Source organism: Oryx dammah, unplaced genomic scaffold, assembly GCF_014754425.2.
Source record: "Oryx dammah isolate SB20612 unplaced genomic scaffold, SCBI_Odam_1.1 HiC_scaffold_18, whole genome shotgun sequence".
NCBI classification, from domain to species: Eukaryota; Metazoa; Chordata; class Mammalia; order Artiodactyla; family Bovidae; genus Oryx; species Oryx dammah.
The window spans coordinates 113,617,949-113,637,426 of NW_024070202.1; the positions used below are offsets into that span (position 1 = coordinate 113,617,949).

Sequence of the window (19,478 nt, forward strand, 5' to 3'; positions counted from 1 at the left end):
CCGTCTCCCCTTGCCCCTACTCTGATCCACTGCTGCCCCAGAGACGCTCTTGTAGAAATAAACCCTAGAATAGAAGGGACCTTGGAGATCCAACCTCTCCTCACTTCACTGAAGAAGGAAAGTGAGGCCCAGAGACAGGAAAGAACCACGAGAGACCACTCAGGTTACAGCCAGGGTCCGCTGGTCCCACGCTCCAGCTTTTGTTTTTTCTTCTATACTTACTGTAGACCTTTTTCTCCTCCTTCTCCTATTTTTCTCCCTTAAACACCTCTGACCTCACCGATGGCACTAGTACTAAAGAGCTTGCCTGCCAATGCAGGAGACATTAGAGACGCAGGTTCAATCCCTGGGTCAGGAAGATGCCCCTGGAGCAGGGAATGGCAACCCACTCCAGTATATCCTTGCCTGGAGAATCCCGTGGATAGAGGAGCCTGGCAGGCTCCAGTCCACGTGGTCGGAAAGGGTCGGACACGACTGAGCATGCATACACGGACACCTCGGGGAGGAGGAGGGCTGGGAAGCCAGGGCGGGGAAATGACAGCAGGCGAAGACACCAGGTCGGGGTCAGAGGAGTCTGGGAGCCAGAGCAGAGCTGGCTTGTGAGCGGTGGGGCCTGGGGTGGAGAGAGGGTGGCTGCAAAGTGCAGCAACGCTGAGCCGGGCAGGGGCACAGAGCAAGGGGCGGGAAGCACGGACATGGACAAAGAGAGCAGGTCCCCGAGCCATCTGGCCCTTTATACCTCTGCCCCGGCCCGGTCCCCTCCTGGCCCATGGGTCCCCACCCGTCCTGCTCCTAATCTCAGGCACCCCAGCCTCAGCATCACTTCTTCTTCTTCTCCTTTGCCAGCTTGGCCTCCTCAGCAGCATCCTGGTCCTTGAGAAGCTTCATCCTCTTCTTGCCCAGCGGGGTCTTGAAATACCAGTCCTGGGTTGCAGGAAGGGTGAAGGTGACAGGTCAGACCCTCCGCTCTGCTGGCTGACCTCGCCCTTCCCTTCCGATGGATCTGCGTCTTCCACGCACAAGTCCTCTGCTCTCCTCTAGGGTCCTAGGATTCCTGCCAGAGCCCTGGTTTCATCACCGGATACTCTGGGCCACGGTCAGGGGTTAGAGGTCTCCTCCCCTGCCCTGCAGCCCCTGGTCCTCCCCTGGCCATCCCTGGGGTCAGTGGCTGCGGGTGCCCAGCTGGCCCTGCCCACGAGTCCTCTTCTGAGCTCCGTGGGGAGCAGATGGAGGGGTCCAAAGTACACTATGGGCCTGGGGGGGGGCTTCAGAGGGCTGACTCCCCCACTGCTGTTGGTCCTGCCCCCCTCCGCCAAAGCCTCACCTTCAGAGACTCCTCCTCCTCCCTGTACACCGGGTCCAGCTTCGCCAGGGGCCCCAGGAACTCTGAGGTCAGGAGGGGCCGCTTGGACAGCTGCAGGAGCCGCCGCTCGGTCAGCACCGCCTGGATGGCTTGGAGGATGCAGCCAGCTGTGTAGCCGTCGGACACCTTGGCCAGGGCGCTGATGTCCAGGTGCTGGGTCCCCTGGACTCCCTGGGCCTCAATCATATGCCTCCAGAGCACTGCGCGCAGTTGGGGGTGGGGGGACACGGGGCAGGGAGAGGCAGTGGGTGCCTCCATGTCTACTGAGGAGCTCTGTGCTTCTGGAAGGCCGCTCGGTGTCCAGCAGCGCCCCTCCTCCTGGGGAGGTAAGGATCTTCCTCCCCACTTAACATGGCAAGTGAGACTCCGAGGACTTGAGCAGCCTGCCCATGTCTACAGAGGCACACCAGGCCCCAGGCCCCAGGGTGGCTTGTCTAGCCATCCTTCCAGAGCACCTGGAGTGGAGGTCAGGACTCAGAGCAGGGGCAGATGGGGGAAGCAGGGAGCTTTGGCAAGGGTGGTCCTTCGACCCCTTCTCTGACCTGACCCCACATTCCCTGGCCTCACCATGAAAAAAGTGAAAAAGTGTTAGTCACTCTGTCATATCCAACTCTGTGCGACCCCATGGAGACTGTAGCCTGCCAGGCTCCTCTGTCCGTGGGATTCTCCAGGCAAGAATACTGGAGTGGGCTGCCATTCCCTTCTCCAGGGGAATCTTCCCCACCCAGGGATAGAACCTGCATCTCCTGCATTGCAGGCAGATTCTTTTACCATCTGAGCCACCAGGGAAGACCTGGGTCGGGAAGATCCCCTGCAGGAGGGCAGGGCTACCCACTCCAGCATCCTGGCCTGGAGAATCCCACGGGCAGAGGAGCCTGGTGGGCTGCAGTCCACGGGGTCGCAAGGGGCCTCACCATAGCGAGAGGCATAATCGGGCCGAGGCAGGAGGAGGATGCGCTCATAGGTTCGGCAAAGGCCCTTCATCTCGGCCACCTGCGGCCGGTTGGTGGTCCCGATCAGCATCACGCGGTCCCCAGGACTCAGCAGCCGCAGGGCATTGGTGAGGTCCTTCTTTATTCGCTTTGGGTCCATCTGTTCCGGGGACGGTGGGGAGGGAGGGGTAGGGTGGGGACCAGGGATATCGTACTGGCTTCTAATTCACAAAGCTCAGCCTCACAGGGACCGCGGTGGGGGTGGGGGCAGACGGGAGGGGCTGTCGGTCCCACTTTAAGGGTAAGGAAGTAAGGCAGGAGGAGGACTCATCAGAGGCCGCGTGGTGGGTGAGGTCTGGAGTGACGTGAACACACCCATGCCTGCCAGCCCTGCCCACGGGCTCTGCCCACCTCCTCCTCTTCTTTGGGGACCCGCTTGTAGAAAGTCTTCTCCGCATTCCCAATCCAGATCACAGAGGGCTGTAGGTACCGAGCCACCTGGACGCATCAGAGAACAGAAGCCTAAGGTTAGATGTCCTTGGGGAAGGGTTCCCTCCCCATCTGGTCGAACCCAGGGTCAGGGCCGTCCTCAGTCAGTGGCCAGATTCGTTCACACATTCTGCCTGCCCCACCTCTGTGCCTTTCCAACACCCATCACACCAGAGTCCCTGACCTCCCTGGGGTGATGGTGGTGGTGCGGGGGGCTGTGTTCAGCTTCATCTCTGGCAAAAGAAGAAACTACCCTGCCTCCCACTTCCTTCCCACCTCCCTCATCACTGGGGCTTTGGGAATCCACAAGCTCCCAGCAGGGACTGACTGGTAGGGAGACCTCACCAGCTCCTGAAACGACTCCGCAGCTGGGTGACCCTCCCCCCCACTCCACCGAGCCCACCCGGCCCTGTTGTCACAGTCTGAGAACTCGAGATGCCGTCGGGAGACTCCCAGACCTTAAAGACAACGTGTACCAGCATCTGCCCGCCAGTCTTGCCAGGGTATTTGCCCTGCAGGTTCTCCGGCGACAGGTCGAAAAGGTTGGCACCAGTCTCCGTGCATACGGCCTTCACCAGCATCTTCTTGCCCATGCCGGAGGGGCCCACCAGGAGGATGGAGCGGATGAGGGGAGCCATGGAGTGTATATCTGGGGAGCCTGAGAGAGAAGATGGAGTGGGGGTGGCTAGGGGCCGGCAGGGGGCCGGGGGTGGAGATGTTGAGTCAGGGGAGGCCATGGGCCCCAGGCTGGGCAAGACGAGGGTCAGGTCATGGCTACACTCTTCTGCCCCAGGGCCTAGGCAATGCCCCCGGGAGAGGCAGCCTGGATGGAGCCTAATGGTTTAGCAAGCCTAATTCCGAAGGGCTACATGGGAAGGGGGCCACTGGAGGGTAGAGAGCAGGGTTCAGAAGAGAGCCTCCCTCCTCCCAGTGCCCTTTCTTCTTTCCATCCCACCTGTTTCCATTCCTGGATTTTGAAGGGATGGAATTAAAGGGCGTGTGACAAAGCCCTTCAGAAAGATTCGGCCTTTGGTGTGTTTCAGGGAGTGGGGGGCTGATCTTCTGGGAACAGGACAGACTAGGGCAGATTGCTCAGGACTGAGGGAGGGGCTGGCAATGTGGAGTCCTCAGCAGGTTGAGGGCCTGCCTGGCTTCAGGGTGTGACCTCCAGGGGGTCCCAAGGAAGGCACAGGGGGAGCCTGACACGCATCCAAAGCCCTGGACGGATCCACCCTCCTCGGCCGCCCACCCCGAAGCCCCACCACCCCAGGGCCTGCCTCCCCACCAGGCCTCTCACCGAGCCGCAGAATCCCGTACAAGGCCATGTTCTGCCTGATGTCAGCCAGGGAGGGCATAGGCAGCTTGTTTGCCAAGTTCAGGGCTGATCCGAGGTAGAGGCAGTCACCTGGGGTGGGGAGGGGGGCGCAGCTGGTGAGCGGCACCTGCTGGGGCAGGGCACTCGGGGAGAGGGGTCGCGCAGGGCTGGCAGTCGGCTTCGGGGGTGGCCACAGCCAGGGGAACCGCTCCTCGGTCCAGCCCTGGAGCAGGCGCTGCAGGGAGGTCTCACCAACGTAGTCTTTCAAGGGCACTGTCTCGCTCTTCTTTAGAAGGCCTAAGACGACGAGCTCTTCAAACAGGGAGTCCATAGGCCTGGCAGAGGATGGTGCAGGGGGGCGCCCAGGACAAAGGGAAAGGGACACAGATTGGAGGGGGCACTGCAGGCAGAAGCAAGGGGGACTCGCCAGGGGTGCCCTGTCCGCCTTCCTGTGGTCAGACAGCATCGGAAGGCACGACACTGGCCTGCTGGCCCAGACGGCAGCGTGCCCCAGCTGGGTGCCCTAGGGTTTGAGTGGCATGTGAGAAGGACCAGCGCCCTCTGAGACCCAACATGGGTGACACACAGCCCCTTCCTAGAAACCACGTGGAAGATGTACACGCTCTCGGGAGGCTGGGGGCGGGGCTGGCCAGGAACGCAGCCGGCCCCAGTGTGCTCACATCACCAGAGGAGTAGAAAGGGGCCACTGGCAAGGCCCCGACGCCCCAGAGTGGGATGCCCAGGGGTGGTGGGGGAGTGGGGAAGGAAGGAGACACAGGAAGCAGGGAGCATTTGGAACAATGCCCCACTCACAGCTCATCCTGAATCTCCACTTTCAAAGCACTTTCTTGTGCTTGGGTTCATCCTCACGGCTCTCCCGTGAGTTTGGCGGGGCAGGGACTCGGGTTACTGAGGACGGGGGCTCAGAGAGGTTAAGTGACTTCCCCCAGGTCACACAGCCACAGAACCAGGCCCTGAAGTCTGATCTGTCCTTGACGAGGGCTCACTCCACCACCCCCAGGAAAGTGTGGGCTCTGCTACCTGTCTGGGGTCAGGTCTTTTTCCTTCTTCTTCTTCCCGGGTTTCTTGCCTGCCTTCTTCTGGTAGAAAGCAAACACAGGCAGTGGTCTTCTGTTCCTTGCCTCCCCTGCCCGAGCGCCCTGCCTTGTTCCAGCCCCGGCCCCTCGTCTTGCCTTCAGAGGCTTCACAGGTCTCGTCTCCTCCCTGTCCACGGCCAACCTCAGGTTCTTCAGCTCCTGACGCATCAGATCATCCACCTGGGGGCCGGCAAGGGGTGTGATGGGGTGACCAGGGCTTGGGGAGGACAGGTAGGAGGCTGAGGATGAAGTCGGGGTCAGGGGGCCCTCAGGGAATATCCAGCCCAGCCCAGTGATGGCAGCTGGTGGGGGTGGAGGGTTCTTTCAGAATGTCCCAACCCTGACCATATCTTGCTCCTGCTTGAGCCTGGCATTCACATGGGCAGAAGCTCTGAGGATGGAGCCAGTCAGCTTTCAGTTCAAGCCCCAGTTCAGTTCAGTTCAGTTCAGTCATGTCCAATTCTTTGTGGCCCTATGGACTGCAGCATGCCAAGCCTTCCTGCCGGGAGCCAGCGTGAGGAATCCCGCCCATGGCAAAGGTCATGAGGAAGGAGGCTTGACATACACAAAGGTGGGATCAAGCCTCAGGGGTCGCCCTGGATATTCTCGAGCATCTACCCCCAAAACCAGAGTCTGCCTACCTTACTGCATTATGTTTCCACCTATTCTTCTGACATTAACAGGGGGCCATCCCCCACCACCTTTCTCTGGAAAAAGTTAACTTAGAGCTCCAGTTAACAGTCTCCTGCATATAAAAGGAGTGTCTCAGCTCAGACCCTCTGATGGCTCTCTAACTTTCCTGACAGGTTTACCCAGACTTTTATAACTATGCATGTGATTGTTTACAGCCCCCCAACCGTGAGAGGCACGAAGCTTAAAACATCTTAAAGATACAGAGCCTTTTTCAAAGAGCTAAGAATTATATTGTTGAAAGGTTTTCATTTTGAGTTAATGACTGCCACCAGGCCTCCATATCCTTTATCTTTTAGGCACCTGGAGGATATTAATCAATGTAATTGGGATGCAGAAATAGGAATATAGTAGCTTTGATGTTAGCAATACTAGACTTTTGAGTTAATGAATTTTCTCTTTGTTATAAATCACTGTACTCCTCTTTCCTTGTTATAAATTGTTGTATCCTTGCTATGTAAGAATGTAGCCTTAATTAGTGCTTTCTGAGAGTGGCACCAGACTTTAGTAAGAACAAAACTTTTAGGGCAAATAAGTTTTCTGGTTGACAGACCCTTATCAAAAAAGGGCCATAAAATGCTAATAGGCCTCCTGGCCAGAAGATGATGTAAATCACCTAAGACCTGTGTATACAGCTAGGTATGCAGAGAGAAAGCCTGGTCTCGATAAAGGTCAGGGCTGCTAACCCTGCATGATTTTGTATTATCCGTTGATCTCTATGTACAAAAAAAAAAAGTATAAAAGCTTTCCTGGAAAATAAAGGACAAACCAGTTTCTCGGAAATCTGGCTTCCCCCGTGTCTTCTTTTCTCTTACTCTATTTTCTGGCTGATTCCCGTCTGGAGCATAGAGGCTCATCGTGTCTACTTATTTGCCTGGGCTTCTAAGACCCACGCGAGAGGGAGCCCGAGGTGGGGCACCCTCTGCTATTCAAGCAGGCGCCTGTGGCCTTATGTAGACAGTGTAAGTCTCCTGTCTGAGGCTTTATTGGCTTTCTATGTAAGCCAAGGGATACAGCCTCTTTCTCACCTCTATTCTCTTAACTGCAAACTCTTTCCTTCTCTCTCTCTAAATCTATATATCTCTCTCGCCACGCCGTCCCTGCTTTGAATTACCCTGGATCCACTGGGGCTGGACCCTGGCACCTCCCTGTCCATCACCAGCTCCCAGAGCTTACTCAAACTCATGTCCTTCGAGTCAGTGACGCCATCCAATCATCTCATCCTCTGTCATCCCCTTCTCCTCCCGCTTTCAATCTTCCCTAGCATCAGGGTCTTTTCCAATGAGTCAGTCCTTCATATCAGGTGGCCAAAGTATTGGAGCTTCAGCTTTAGCATCAGTCCTTCCAATGAACATCCAGGACTGATCTCCTTTAGGATGGACTGGTTGGATCTCCTTCCAGTCCAAGGGACTCTCAAGAGTCTTCTCCAACACCACAGTTCAAAAGCATCAATTCTTTGGCACTCAGCTTTCTTTTAGTCCAACTATCACATCCATACATGACTACTGGAAAAACTATAGCTTTGACTAGATGGACTTTTGTTGGCAAAGTAATGCCTCTGCTTTTTAATATGCTGTCTAGGTTGGTCATCATAACTTTCCTTCCAAAGAGTGTCTTTTAATTTCATGGCTTAGGTCACCATCTGCAGTGATTTTGGAGCCCAAGAAAATAAAGTCTCTCACTGTTTCCATTGTTTCCCATCTATTTACATGAAGTGATGGGACCAGATGCCATTATCTCAGTTTTCTGAACATTGAGTTTTAAGCCAACTTTTTCACTCTCCTCTTTTACTTTCATCAAGAAGCTCTTAGTTCTTTTCCAATTTCTGCCATAAGGGTGGTGTCATTTGCATATCTGAGGTTACTGATATTTCTCCCAGCAATCTTGATTCCAGCTTGTGCTTCATCCACTCTGACATTTTTCATGATGTACACTGCATGTAAGTTAAATAACCAGCATGACAATATACAGCCTTGACGTACTCCTTTCCCTATTTGGAACCTGTCTGTTCTTCCATGTCCAGTTCTAACTGTTGCTTCTTGACCTGCATACAGATTTCTTAGGAGTCAGGTAAGGTGGTCTGGTATTCTCATCTCTTGAAGAATTTTCCACACTTTGTTGTGATCCACACAGTCAAAGGCTTTGGTGTAGTCAATAAAGCAGAAATAGATGTTTTTCTGGAACTCTTGCTTTTTCGATGATCAAATGGATATTGGCAATTTGATCTCTGATTCCTCTGCCTTTTCCAAATCCAGCTTTAACATCTAGAAGTTCATAGTTCACATACTGTTGAAGCTTGGCTTGGAGAATTTTGCGAATTACTTTGCTAGTGTGTGAGATGAGTGCAATTGTGTGGTAGTTTGAGCATTCTTTGGCATTGCCTTTCTTTGGGATTGAATGAAAACTGACCTTTGCCAGCCCTGTGGCCACTGCTGAGTTTTCCAAATTTGCTGGCATATGAGTGCAGCACTTTCACAATATCATCTTTTAGGATTTGAAGTAGCTCAACTGGAATTCCATCACCTCCACTAGCTTTGTTCATAGTAATGCTTCCTAAGGCCCACTTGACTTCACATTCCAGGATGTCTGGCTCTAGGTGAGTGATCACACCATCGTGGTTATCTGGGTCATGAAAATCTTTTTTGTATGGTTTTTCTGTGTATTCCTGCCACCTCTTCTTAATCTCTTCTGCTTCTGTTAGGTCCATACAATTTCTATTCTTTATTGTGCCCATCTCTGCATGAAATGTTCCCTTGGTATCTCTAATTTTTTTGAAGAGATCTCTAGTCTTTCCCATTCTATTGTTTTCCTGTATTTCTTTGCATTGTTCACCGAGGAAGGTTTTTTATCTTTCCTTGCTATTCTCTGGAACTCTGCATTCAAATGGGTATCTCATTTTCTCCCTTGCCTTTAGCTCAAACCCCAGATCCACTGTTTAAAGTCTGCATGGGGGACTTTCCTGCTGGCCCCATGGCTAAGAATCTGTCTTGCAATTCAGGGGATGCAGGTTCAATCCCTGATCAGAGAACGAAGATCCCACATGCCACGGAGCAACTAAGCTGTGCCCCACAACTACTGACCCCCCACCCACAACTAGAGAGTCTGCGTGCTGCAACGAAATGTCTCAAGGGCCGCAACTAAGATCCAGTGCTGCCAAATAAATTAAATAGTCTGCGTGACCTTGAGCAATTTCGTGACCTCTCAGCCTCAGGTTCCTCACATGTGATGTCAAGAAAATTAAGGTGCCTGCCTCACGTGTTGTTGGAAAGATTGTGTGATCCAATGCTCCCAAGGTGGGCAGCACAGGGTGGGCAGAGGACGGTGGGTATGACCCTGGCATAGAGCCCCTCGTGTCCCCCTCCCTCAGGGCTGCATCAGAGGACCCCAGGGACCAAGATGCACCCAGATGGGAACAGGACTACACCGGGCAGGTGGTGCCTAGAGGCAGGGTGCTGCAGAGGCTGGCGAGCTGGGGGCTGGTGGGCAGCAAGGATGGAGTCTGATCCTTGGAGGCCCGCAGGGACGCTCACCTGTATCCGGATCTCCTGTTCCACCTCTTTCCTCTCTTCCATCTTGAGGGTCTCAGAGTCAAAACTCTGGCTGGGAAAGAGGCTGTCAAACCGGTTCTTCCACAGATCTGCTGGTGCAGGGGCGTGTGTCCAGGATCCAGATGTACACACACACTCACACTCACATGCACACAGAAGCTCACAAGTGCACTCACGCACGCTGGCCCAGCTCTCCTCTCACTGAGCTGCCTGGCACTTCCAGCCAGACTGCAGATCCAGGCCTGATCCTAAGGCCTATGGCCACAGGATTCAGACACACAGCCCAGGGAGCACACCTCACGCCCCTCTCCTCTTTGGCTTTCTCCCCTCAGCCGTCACCCCCATGTCCCCATGCCCCCTACACATGGCATGGGCCCACTCTCCCAGGGACCAAGGTCACCCCAAGACCCCACAGGCCTGACTGCCCCTCTGCTCTCACTCGTGTACTCCTTGTGGCCGGCATTAATTGCAGGGATGGATTTGGAAGGCAGTGCTCTAAGCATGGTGTCTGCTTCCTGGAACAGAGACATCCTCCGCTCGAAGCCCTCACCTCCGCCCATCACCTCTGCGCATCTGGGCCTGATGCTCCCAGACCCACCTCCCACCAGGAATTCTCTGAGACTCTGTGCCCCTGCCCCCTTGGTCCGTGGCTCCAGGTGGTGCCTTACTCCCTTCTTGGTCTTTTCTCCCTTCTTCTTCTTTTTCTCTTTTTCCTCCTTTTCTTTCTCCTTACTTTTCTCTTGCTCCTTTTTTTTGTTCTCCTGGACTTGCACCTCCAGTTCCATCCTCACCTGTGACAGACACAGGAAGATGCTTCAGAGAAGACCGAGGGGGTTTATATGAGCCAGAGAATCCCAGGGCCTGAGCTAGAGGTGGACCCAGGATTCCCAAGGCCTCGCGTCACTGGTGAGACCCAGGCATCGAGGGTCCAGGAAGAAAGGGGCTCAACTGAGCAGGTGAGTGCTTGCTCAGAGCTGCTGCTCTCCCCAGGGGTCTCCAAGGAGGTGGGGAGATGGAGTCACAGTGCTCTCATCACACACGTCGCCTCTCTCTGACCCAGGGGGCCTTCTCCAGCTCCTTCTGGGGACCCCTTCCTCCACCACATCTGCGTCCTCTCCCCCAGCCCCTGCCACCCTCAGCTGACACTCAGGTTACTCTTTCTAACTCAGATTCTACCTAACACAGAAACGCCTCTATTCCCACCTCCGGGGTACCTGTTCTGGAGTCTTGTCTGCAAAGATCAGAGAGGATCCACCTAAAGACTCGTCTGGATAATCAGGGAATCGGCCTGTGAGGGCACTAAATGGACATAAGATGGTCGGAGAGATGGATGGATGGAAGGATGGGTGGACAGATGGGTGGACGGAAAGGTGGATGGGTGGATGGATGCATGGATGGACGGACAGATGGGCGGAGGAACAGAAGGATAAATGGATGATGGATGGGTGGACAGATGGGTGGGTGATGGATGGGTGGGTGGATGGACGGACAGATGGGTGGATGGACGGATGAGTGGATGGATGGATGGGTGGGTGGACAGATGGGTGGGTGGATGGATGGACAGATGGGTGGATGGACGGATGAGTGGATGGATGGATGGACAGATGGGTGGATACATGGATGGATGGAGAGATGGGTGGAGGAACAGAAGGATAAATGGATGATGGATGGGTGGACAGATGGGTGGGTGGATAGACAGATGGGTAGATGGACGGAGGGGTGGATGGATGGATGGATGGGTGGACAGATGGGTGGGTGGATGGACAGATGGGTGGATGGACAGATGGGTGGATGGACAGAGGGGTGAACGGGTGGATGGATGGATGTGTGGACGGATGGACAGATGGGGGGATGGGTGGGTGGATGGATGGATGGGTGGGTGGACAGATGGGTGGGTGGATGGACAGATGGCTGGATGGATGCGTGGACGGATGGACAGATGGGTGGATGGGTGGGTGGATGGACAAATGGGTGGAGGAACAGAAGGATAAATGGATGGATGGACGGAGGGGTGGACGGATGGGTGGTTGACTGGATGGATGGAGAGGACTATGGAGAAAGACAAAGGGCAAGGAAGACAGTGAGGGGGGAAGGAGTGGATCTTTACAGAACAGAGTAGGGAGACCAGTGAGGGGGTGTCCCTGGACACTTTCCCATCTTATTCTGGCATTTTCTCTGCCATCTGGGGAAGCAGGAAGTCACGCGTGGAGCAGTTCCCGCAGGCCGGGCCCCGAGTTACACCCAGTGTGTCAGCAGCATGTCAGGGGTTGGGGGGTAAGCCAGGGTGGGCTGAGGAGGGCAAGAGGGAGGTTCACAGCAGGGGAGGGTGGTCCGCGGAGGCCGGGGACACTGACTGGCACTCGATGAACCACTGTCGGATCTGCTCCTTCATCTTCTCCTTCATGTCGGGCCCCTCCACCTCCCTGAGGTGGTCGTGGGCCTTCACCACGGCCAGCTGGAACTCCTCCTCCTTCTCCGTCTGCCGGAGCCTGCGCACATCTGCCCCAAGGCTGGCCTGGGACCGGGCGCCCACGGGCTCCGCCGGGCTGGCTGAGGGGAGCTGGGGACGTGGACGGGGAGGCGAGGGGCTCAGGGGTGGGAATGGGGTGCCCCAGCACCCCCATCCCCGCACAGAGCCCCGCGTGCGCACACACCCACGCGGAACAACAGGGCTTGCCTGCATCAGGAGAAATTGTGTTTGCAGCCTGAAACTCGTCTGTGTAAATTACTCTGATAATGAGTTTGCTAGATGCATCCGGGCTGGCTCCCCCACCCCTGCCCGCTCCCCCAGCACCCGCGCCCCCCACCCCAGCCTCTGGCCCCAGTCCCACCCCCACGCCCAGCACCCGTGTTGGCAGCCGCTCTGCAGCCACTTTCCCGCCTCATTGGCTCCCAAATGTATTTTAAATATCACTCTGCGCAGAGACAATTACTGAAAACGCTGAGCTCACACTGTTGACGGGCCCAGGCGGCCGGGCTCATTCCTCACCCACCAGTCGTGCCATGGCCCCCTGCGCCCCCCGCCCCCCGTCCCGCCAAGACCTGACCCAGCTCTGGCCTCCTGGGGTCCGGCTGCCCCGGTCATCAGCCAGCTCCAACCTCTGCTCCCACGTGGGCCACCTGGTCCCTCCCTCCTTCTGAAGCCCCCAGCCTCCTTGGAGCGGCCATCCCAGCCCTGGTCTCCGATCCTTCTGCCTCCAACCCCAGCACCCCCTCCCAGCCCCTCCTCCAATCTCCCCTTATAGGCCAGGCTTTTGTGGCTCTGCCCAGGGCCCAGCACCCTCCCAGGGATTGCAGAACCTCACCCCTGTGATGGCTTCCTCTCCTAAGTCAGCAGAGCCCAGCTGGGGGCCAACCACCGCAGAGCAGAGGACTCAGGTCTGTCTTCCCTGCCTGCACCCTCACCCCTGGCCGCCCAGGCTCCCCGCCCCCACCCTCTGCGTGCAGATTCATGCCCCAGTCACCTAGCTCACACTTAGCCATTCTGCCTGCGGGGCAGAGGAGAGGAAGGAGTCGGGGATCCCAGAGCGAGTGGGGAGCCTGTGCCCCCTGTAAAAGGCTCTGGGGTGAAGGGGTTGTGTCCTCATCCCAACTGGGCCCCCCCACATGCTTCTCCCAGAGGCTGCAGGAAACCCACTGGCCCTGGGAACTGGCCTCGTGCCACTGCAGGGCCCACCCCCTGCAGCCTCTCCTGCCAGCTCCATCGTGGGCCAGGGGACAGGATGCTCTAAGCCACCGTCCCTCACCCCACCCCATGTATGACTTCCGTCCAAAGGGCTCTGGTAGCGGGGAGCAGGAAGGGACGTGGCTTGGCAGTGGCTTTGTGGTGACCTTCCACCAGGGTCCCCAGACCCCCCTGCCCCAGTCCTCAGTGGAGGGGGGTGTGCACAGGGCTGGGGGCAGGACGCTCACCATGCCGATGAACTCCATCTCGGTTCGCCGGTCCTGCTGAGTGCGTTTCCTCTGCAGGTAACCCTTCCACACCTGGGGGGGACACATGGGCCCGGACACTCCCCACACTGCCTTTCTGCTGGGATGCAGGGTAGCAGGCAGAGCTCTGGGGAGGGCACCTCCAGGATACAGCTCACTGGCCACTGACCCTTGAGCAGAGATAGCCCAGACAGGGTGGGGTCGGTCTGCACCCAGATGCCCGGCACTTTCAGAGCCCCCCCAGGAATTCCTTCTGTCTCATATCCACCTTCTAATCTGCCTTTAAAAATATTTATTTTCTTACTTGCGGCAGGTGAACTCTTAGTTGCAACATGTGGGATCTAGTTCCCCAACCGAGGATCGAACCTGGGCCTCTTGCATTGGGAGTGCAGAATCTTAGCCAGCAGACCACTAGGGAAGTCCCTAGCTTGCTGTATCTTTTGAGGCACAAATCAGAGCTCAGATTCCACCTCCTCTGAGAAGCCCTCCCCACTCTCACTTCTCAGCATACTTATAGCATCTGGAGTAAATGCTTGCTTCCACCCAGGCCCATAGACCTGGGTGCTGTTGAGACCATGCAGCTCCCCTAATTAATCCCTACATGTTACAAGGAAACTGAGGCCAGAGATGGGACATGGCCTCTCCCAAGTCCCAGGGCCGTTCAGCACAGAGCCGAGACCAAGGCCCGGTTTCCTGACTTCTCACCCAGGGCTCCTCTCCTGGCTACTCTTGGGCCTGCGGACAACCCGGTGCCCTGGGGAGAACAGAGGGAGGCAGGGCCAGTGCCTCACCCAGCAGTTTGACTGGGACAGAGCCTCAGTGGGCAGGCTCTGTCCAGGCTCCTGGCCAGGCTTTGTCCTCCTGCTCCCGTGACGAGCACAGGAAAGACCCCTGATAACTGAGGGCCTCACACAATCTCTCCTCTGACGAGTAGGGAACCCGGGACCTGGGATGCAGTGTTGCCATACCCTCGAGGTCTGGAGACAGGGACGAAAGGACGAGCTTTGACTTTCGGGTTGGGGGAGGATGCTCCAGCTTTGGGGCTGACCCTCCTTCTCCAAAGGCTTGTTTTAGCGAGCTCCGGGGGTGAGGACCCCCTGTTCACCCGTGGGGCAGCCAGACCTGGGTACAGGATGCACAGCACCCCAGCCCAAGTCCCCTGATTTGCAGTCTGAAAATCTATCTCGGTTGGAGAGGACATCTGTTCTCAAGGCTGCTATTAGTTGGCTGGTTTGCTCTGGATTTTGGGGAAGAAGTCCTAAGTCTCCTGTATTGGGCTGGGAAACAGAAGTTTTGGAGGCTCTGAGACTTGATAGAAGATGGGAGAGGAGCTTGACTTAAGAGAGAAAGCTCCAGCAGCTCCAGGTCAGCAGTCCTGGGCCTTCCTGCCCTGGCATTCTCTAGGGCGCCTCCCATCTTATCAAGCTGGTAACCACTGCCCCCCTGTGAGTCAGCTTAGCGCACCTTGGGGGAGATCCGCAGGGCTGCCAGGAGACAGGAGAGGCATGCCCGCTAGGACAGCAGGGCGGCACGGGTCGGGGGGGTGGATCTAGAGATGGAGCTGGGTGTTCTGTAGTGAGGTGGGAGGAGGTGTGATGAAAGGGTGACCTCGGGGGGCACAGACCCTGAAGACACCTGGAGTCATCAGTTCTCAGACTCCATATCCTTCATCATGCTTCCTTTTGCCTCAGCTACCTGGAGGCTCAGGCTACAATTCAGTGACTCATTTCTTTGCCTTTTTTAATTTTTTCAGTTATGACAGAATGATAACTTTTACAGGAGACCTGGGAAATACAGAAGAGTTACATATGGTTCCACTACATATTACAACTTTTTTTTTTTCAGTAGATAGACTAAGATTTTTAGCTGGAGCTTCCCTGGTGGCTCAGACGGTAAAGTGTCTGCCTGCAGTGCAGGAGACCCAGGTTTGATCCCTGGGTCAGAGAACATCCCCTGAAGAAGGAAATGGCAACCCACTCCAGTATCCTTGCCTGGAACATTCCATGGACAGAGGCCTGGCGGGCTACAGTCCATGGGGTTGCAAAGAGTCGGACACAACTGAGCAACTTCATTTCACTCACTTTCAACATCAAACTCTCAAAAATTCATAGAATGAACAGACAGAAAAGCAGAAGGATATAATAGGCCAGAAGAGTTTTTGTGACTCATTTTTCGCCATCTTACAAGTTTTGGGGATGATTGTCTACTCTGTTCTGCTGCTGTATTATGGATCTTTCTCCCCTAATTTAAATTTTTTATTTATTATTGTTATTTTTTAAATTTTTGGCCGCACCATGTGGTTTGTGGAATTTTAGTTCCCTGAACAGGGATCGAACACAGGTCCTTGGCAGTGAGAATGAGGAGTCCTTACCACTGGACTGCCAGAGAATTCCCTTTCTCCTTTGATTTTAATGATCCTTCTGTCTGGGGGGCTTTTATGGCAACCCTCTTCAAGTCTTTTGGGGAAGATGGAGAACAAATAATAAATAAGATACATGTTTATAACTGATGAAGTTCCCTAGTTTAACATCTAGTTGTGGGGCAGCAGAATCCAAGCGCCTGTATTTCTGTCTTCAATTGCTGAGCTAGGCAGGCTTCCTGAAGGAGGTGACTTTCCTCCAGGGTGCCTGGTGTGGGAGGTGGGGGGTTTTACCTTCTGTATGGTGATGGCTGCTTCATCCTGACTGAACTTGAACCGACCTTCCTCCCGAATCTTCCGGTCTCGCTCCTCCTCTTTCCGAATCTCCCGCATGAAGGTGGCCCGGAGCCTGCCTTGCCTGGCCCGCTCGGCCTTTTGCAGTAGCATTATGGCCTCAGTCCGGCTTAATATTGGAAAGCTCTGGCCACAGCAGGAGCAAAGAGGAGGAAACAAGGAAGGGTTGCCATCTCCAGTTGGGAGATCAGTCCCCCAAAGACATGCTGGGGGCATGTCCCAGGGCAGTGAGTTGCCCAAGTTGTGTGTCTCTGCCTTGGTGTGGGAAGGTTACGAGGAGCATAGCGCAGCAGTGAGGGGCCAGGACTACCCAGAGGGCTCTCTGAGGTGGTGAAGGGCAGGACGGGGCCTCCACGTCTTGAAGCGGGGAGCTCTGTTCCGGGGTGGGGGCTGTCTCCCTGACTCACTCCTTCTGAGATCTCTGGCTTCAGTCTGGACAGCAGCTCCATCAGCACATGTTCCCGCTCCTTCAGGATGCTGGACCGCTCCAGCTCAAAATACTTGGGAATCGGAACCTCCAGGTCTGCCTTTGGGGCAACACAGGAGAAAGAGAGTTGGGAATAAACCTCCAGACCCTCTGGCCAACCCATTACCACTTTCAGCTGCATACACACCCCTGGGGCTGGCTTCCTCCATCCTAGAGCTGCGGGGTGGGAAATGTACAGATTTTGGGCAGATCGCCCCAAGAGTCATTCCCTTCTTCCTCTGACCTTGTCATGTGGCCAGAGTTGAATTCTGAAGGATCATGGTAGGTAATGGGCAGTGGTCCCAGTCCTAGCTGTACATCTGAGTCAACTGGGACCCAAGCTCTTAAAATGGAGGCTCCTAGGCCCTCCCAGGGCAACCACATTGGAATGGCAGGGCCTGGAGAAGGTCTGTTTTTTCAAGTCCACAGCTGGGTTTCAGGCAGCTAGTTGGGGAAACTTTGAGTCCTCCTTAGACGTGGAACAGGGAGCCCTGACCTTGGGACAGGCTGGAGGCCAGTGCAGAAATGCTGTGCTCTGGGACTTGCTGATGCACAGACATCCACTGAGGGTCTTGTGAAAATGCAGAGGCAGAGTAGTGGGTTTGGGGTGCAGCCAGAGATTCTGCATCTCTAACAAGCTCCTCGGTGATGCTGACGCTGCTTGTCCGCGAACCACACTTTGAAGAACAAGCCTCCAGGGGACCCTTTCCAGCAATCCCCTGCAGTGGGGTTTGTGGATCCTCCTAGCCAAACAGAACTTCCAGCCTGACTCCCCAGCCACGCTTAACTACATCTTTTTTTTTTTTTAAGATTTATTTATATATTTTTGGCTGTGCTAGGTCTTTGTTGCTGCACACAGGCTTTCTCTAGTTGCTGCAAGTGGGGGTTACTCTCTAGTTTGGGGTGCACAGGCTTCTCACTGCGGTGGCTTCTCTTGGGGAGCTCAGGCTCTAGGCTCAGTCGTTGTGGCTCATGGGTTCAGCTGCCACATGGCATGTGGGATCTTCCCAAAGCAGGGATTGAACCCGTGTCCCTTGCATTGGCAGGCAGACTCTCAACCGCTAGAGGACCAGGGAAGTCGCACCTCCTAACTAAGGTGTGTGAACTTTCCAAACCCCATCGTCCAATCTGCCCTGCCTGCCTTCCCTTGCAGATGACGTTCCAGGGCCTGGGGTGTCCGAGGAAAGTCAAGGCCACCCCTACTCCAAGCTGGGGCTGGGGCTTGGTTTGCTTCCACAAGGAGGGGGAGATCAAGGCTAGCCCTCCCCCCAGCTCCCCGCCCCCCGAGCTGGGGTGGGTGCAGTGCTTGAGCAGCCCGCGCACCGGGGTGAGCTTTAAGTCCTGCAGCACTTGGTCCAGGCAGTGAGTCTCACACAGGTCGGTGCGAACCAGATCGTCTTTGAGCTCCAGCACGCGGCAGGCCACGCTGTCCAGCAGCCGCCGCAGCAGCCGCCGCTTCTGCGGCTGCACCATCTGGTCGTAGAGGGTGTCGAAGCGGCGCAGTAGCCCCAAGTAGTACAGATAGAGCGAGGAGAGCCGGTACTGGAAGGACTGCCGCTCGCGCTCGGAAACGGCTTCCCCCAGCAGCGGCTCCTGGTCCAGCAGCTCTTCCAAGATCAGGTGGGAGGAGTCCCAGAGGCGCTGGTAAGCTCTGGGAGGAGGGGGCGGCAGGGGGCGCCCTGAGCCTCAGAGGAGCGGGTAGGGGGCCGGCAGGGGGCGCCCTGAGCCTCAGAGGAGCGGGTGGGGGTGGCAGGGGGCGCCCTGAGCCTCAGAGGAGCAGGTGGGGGGCCGGCAGGGGGCGCCCTGAGCCTAAGAAGAACAAGGGTGGGGCCGGGGGGGGGCGGGGGGGGCAGTGCGGGGAGCTCCCTTGAGGTGCCTGAAGACCTGAACTCAAGGTCCCAGAAGATGTGATGCTAAGGAGATTCATGGCCCCGAGGTGGAGTTCCAGGAAGGGGGAGGCCTTCAGGAAACTGAGATGGTGGCCCCAGGGAGACCCCCTGAGGCTTACAGAAGCCGCGGGACTGGGGCTCCTGGGGCTGGAGCCCACTGAGGGAGGAACAAGGAGGGTGACGAATGGGCACCTGCCAAGGGAGGGGCCTCTCGGAGCCTGTGGCTGGTCCCTCCAGGCTGGAGGGACACCCAGCGATGCTGCAGTGGTCTAGAATGGTGGGCTGGAAGCGGGGGTGAGGGCGAGCTGTAGAGAAGGGTACTGTGCAGAGGGACTGTTCTGGAATCAATAGCCTGAGGGAAACCTGAGCGCAGGCAGGAGCGGCCAGGGTGGCTGTGTGAGTGTCTGGGGTCCAGGTGGGGCCAGCCCTCAGAAGCCCCTCTCCCACCGGCCTCGTCTCCAGCGGCCTGACCCAAGGACCAGGGAGGCGCCATGCCCTTTGTTCTCCCCTCCTTCACTCACGCCTCGGACATGGTGCCCAACTCTACTCTGCCCTTTGTGAGCTGGTCCTGGAATCCACAGAATGTCTGTGGTTCCACCCAGACTCCGCTCCACAAAGCCAGAATAGCCCAGTTTTAAGAGTTCTGTCCCATTGTCTCAAAGTTCTAAGGCTGTGAGGGGAAGGGGTGCAGGTACAGGATTGGGGAAGCTTATCTCGGAGGACACCCTGGAGGTGGCATGCCAGAGGGCGTGGGCTCCCTTGTAGCAAGCCTTGGCCAGGGGACGGTGGGGTCAGCCGCAGCTACTTCCCTTGTGAGGATCAAATGAAAGAATGGGCTTTGTTTGACGTCACCCTGTAGACCGTGAGGCTCTGGGTGGTTGTTAGTCCTAAAGGCATTCGTCCAGCTGTCCTCTCAGCTGGAGAGCAGGCCCAGCCTCCCTACGCTCGTGTGTGACTGCTCCACAGGGGCAAAGGGGCAGGAGTTGGGCTTGGCAGCCTGGGTTCACGCGGCTTGTGGAATCTTAGTTCCCCAACCGGGGACCGAA

The 19,478-nt window shown here is 56.2% G+C and overlaps 1 protein-coding gene across 1 annotated transcript; it reads right to left on the reverse strand.

The window, feature by feature from the left end:
• Positions 1–784: 784 nt before the first annotated feature.
• Positions 785–18,964, reverse strand: IQCA1L (IQ motif containing with AAA domain 1 like). Its single transcript, XM_040259932.1, has 19 exons — positions 18,954–18,964; positions 17,867–18,194; positions 16,485–16,604; positions 16,018–16,203; positions 13,347–13,418; positions 11,789–11,994; positions 10,649–10,733; positions 10,103–10,225; positions 9,874–9,949; positions 9,417–9,523; positions 5,293–5,376; positions 5,141–5,199; positions 4,352–4,434; positions 4,082–4,189; positions 3,243–3,442; positions 2,707–2,793; positions 2,278–2,455; positions 1,325–1,563; positions 785–924 (listed from the first exon to the last, which is right to left on the reverse strand). Exons 1-19 carry the CDS (start codon positions 18,962–18,964, stop codon positions 820–822), a joined length of 2,457 nt encoding a protein of 818 aa, XP_040115866.1. The 3' UTR covers positions 785–819.
• Between the last annotated feature and the right edge of the window lie 514 nt (positions 18,965–19,478).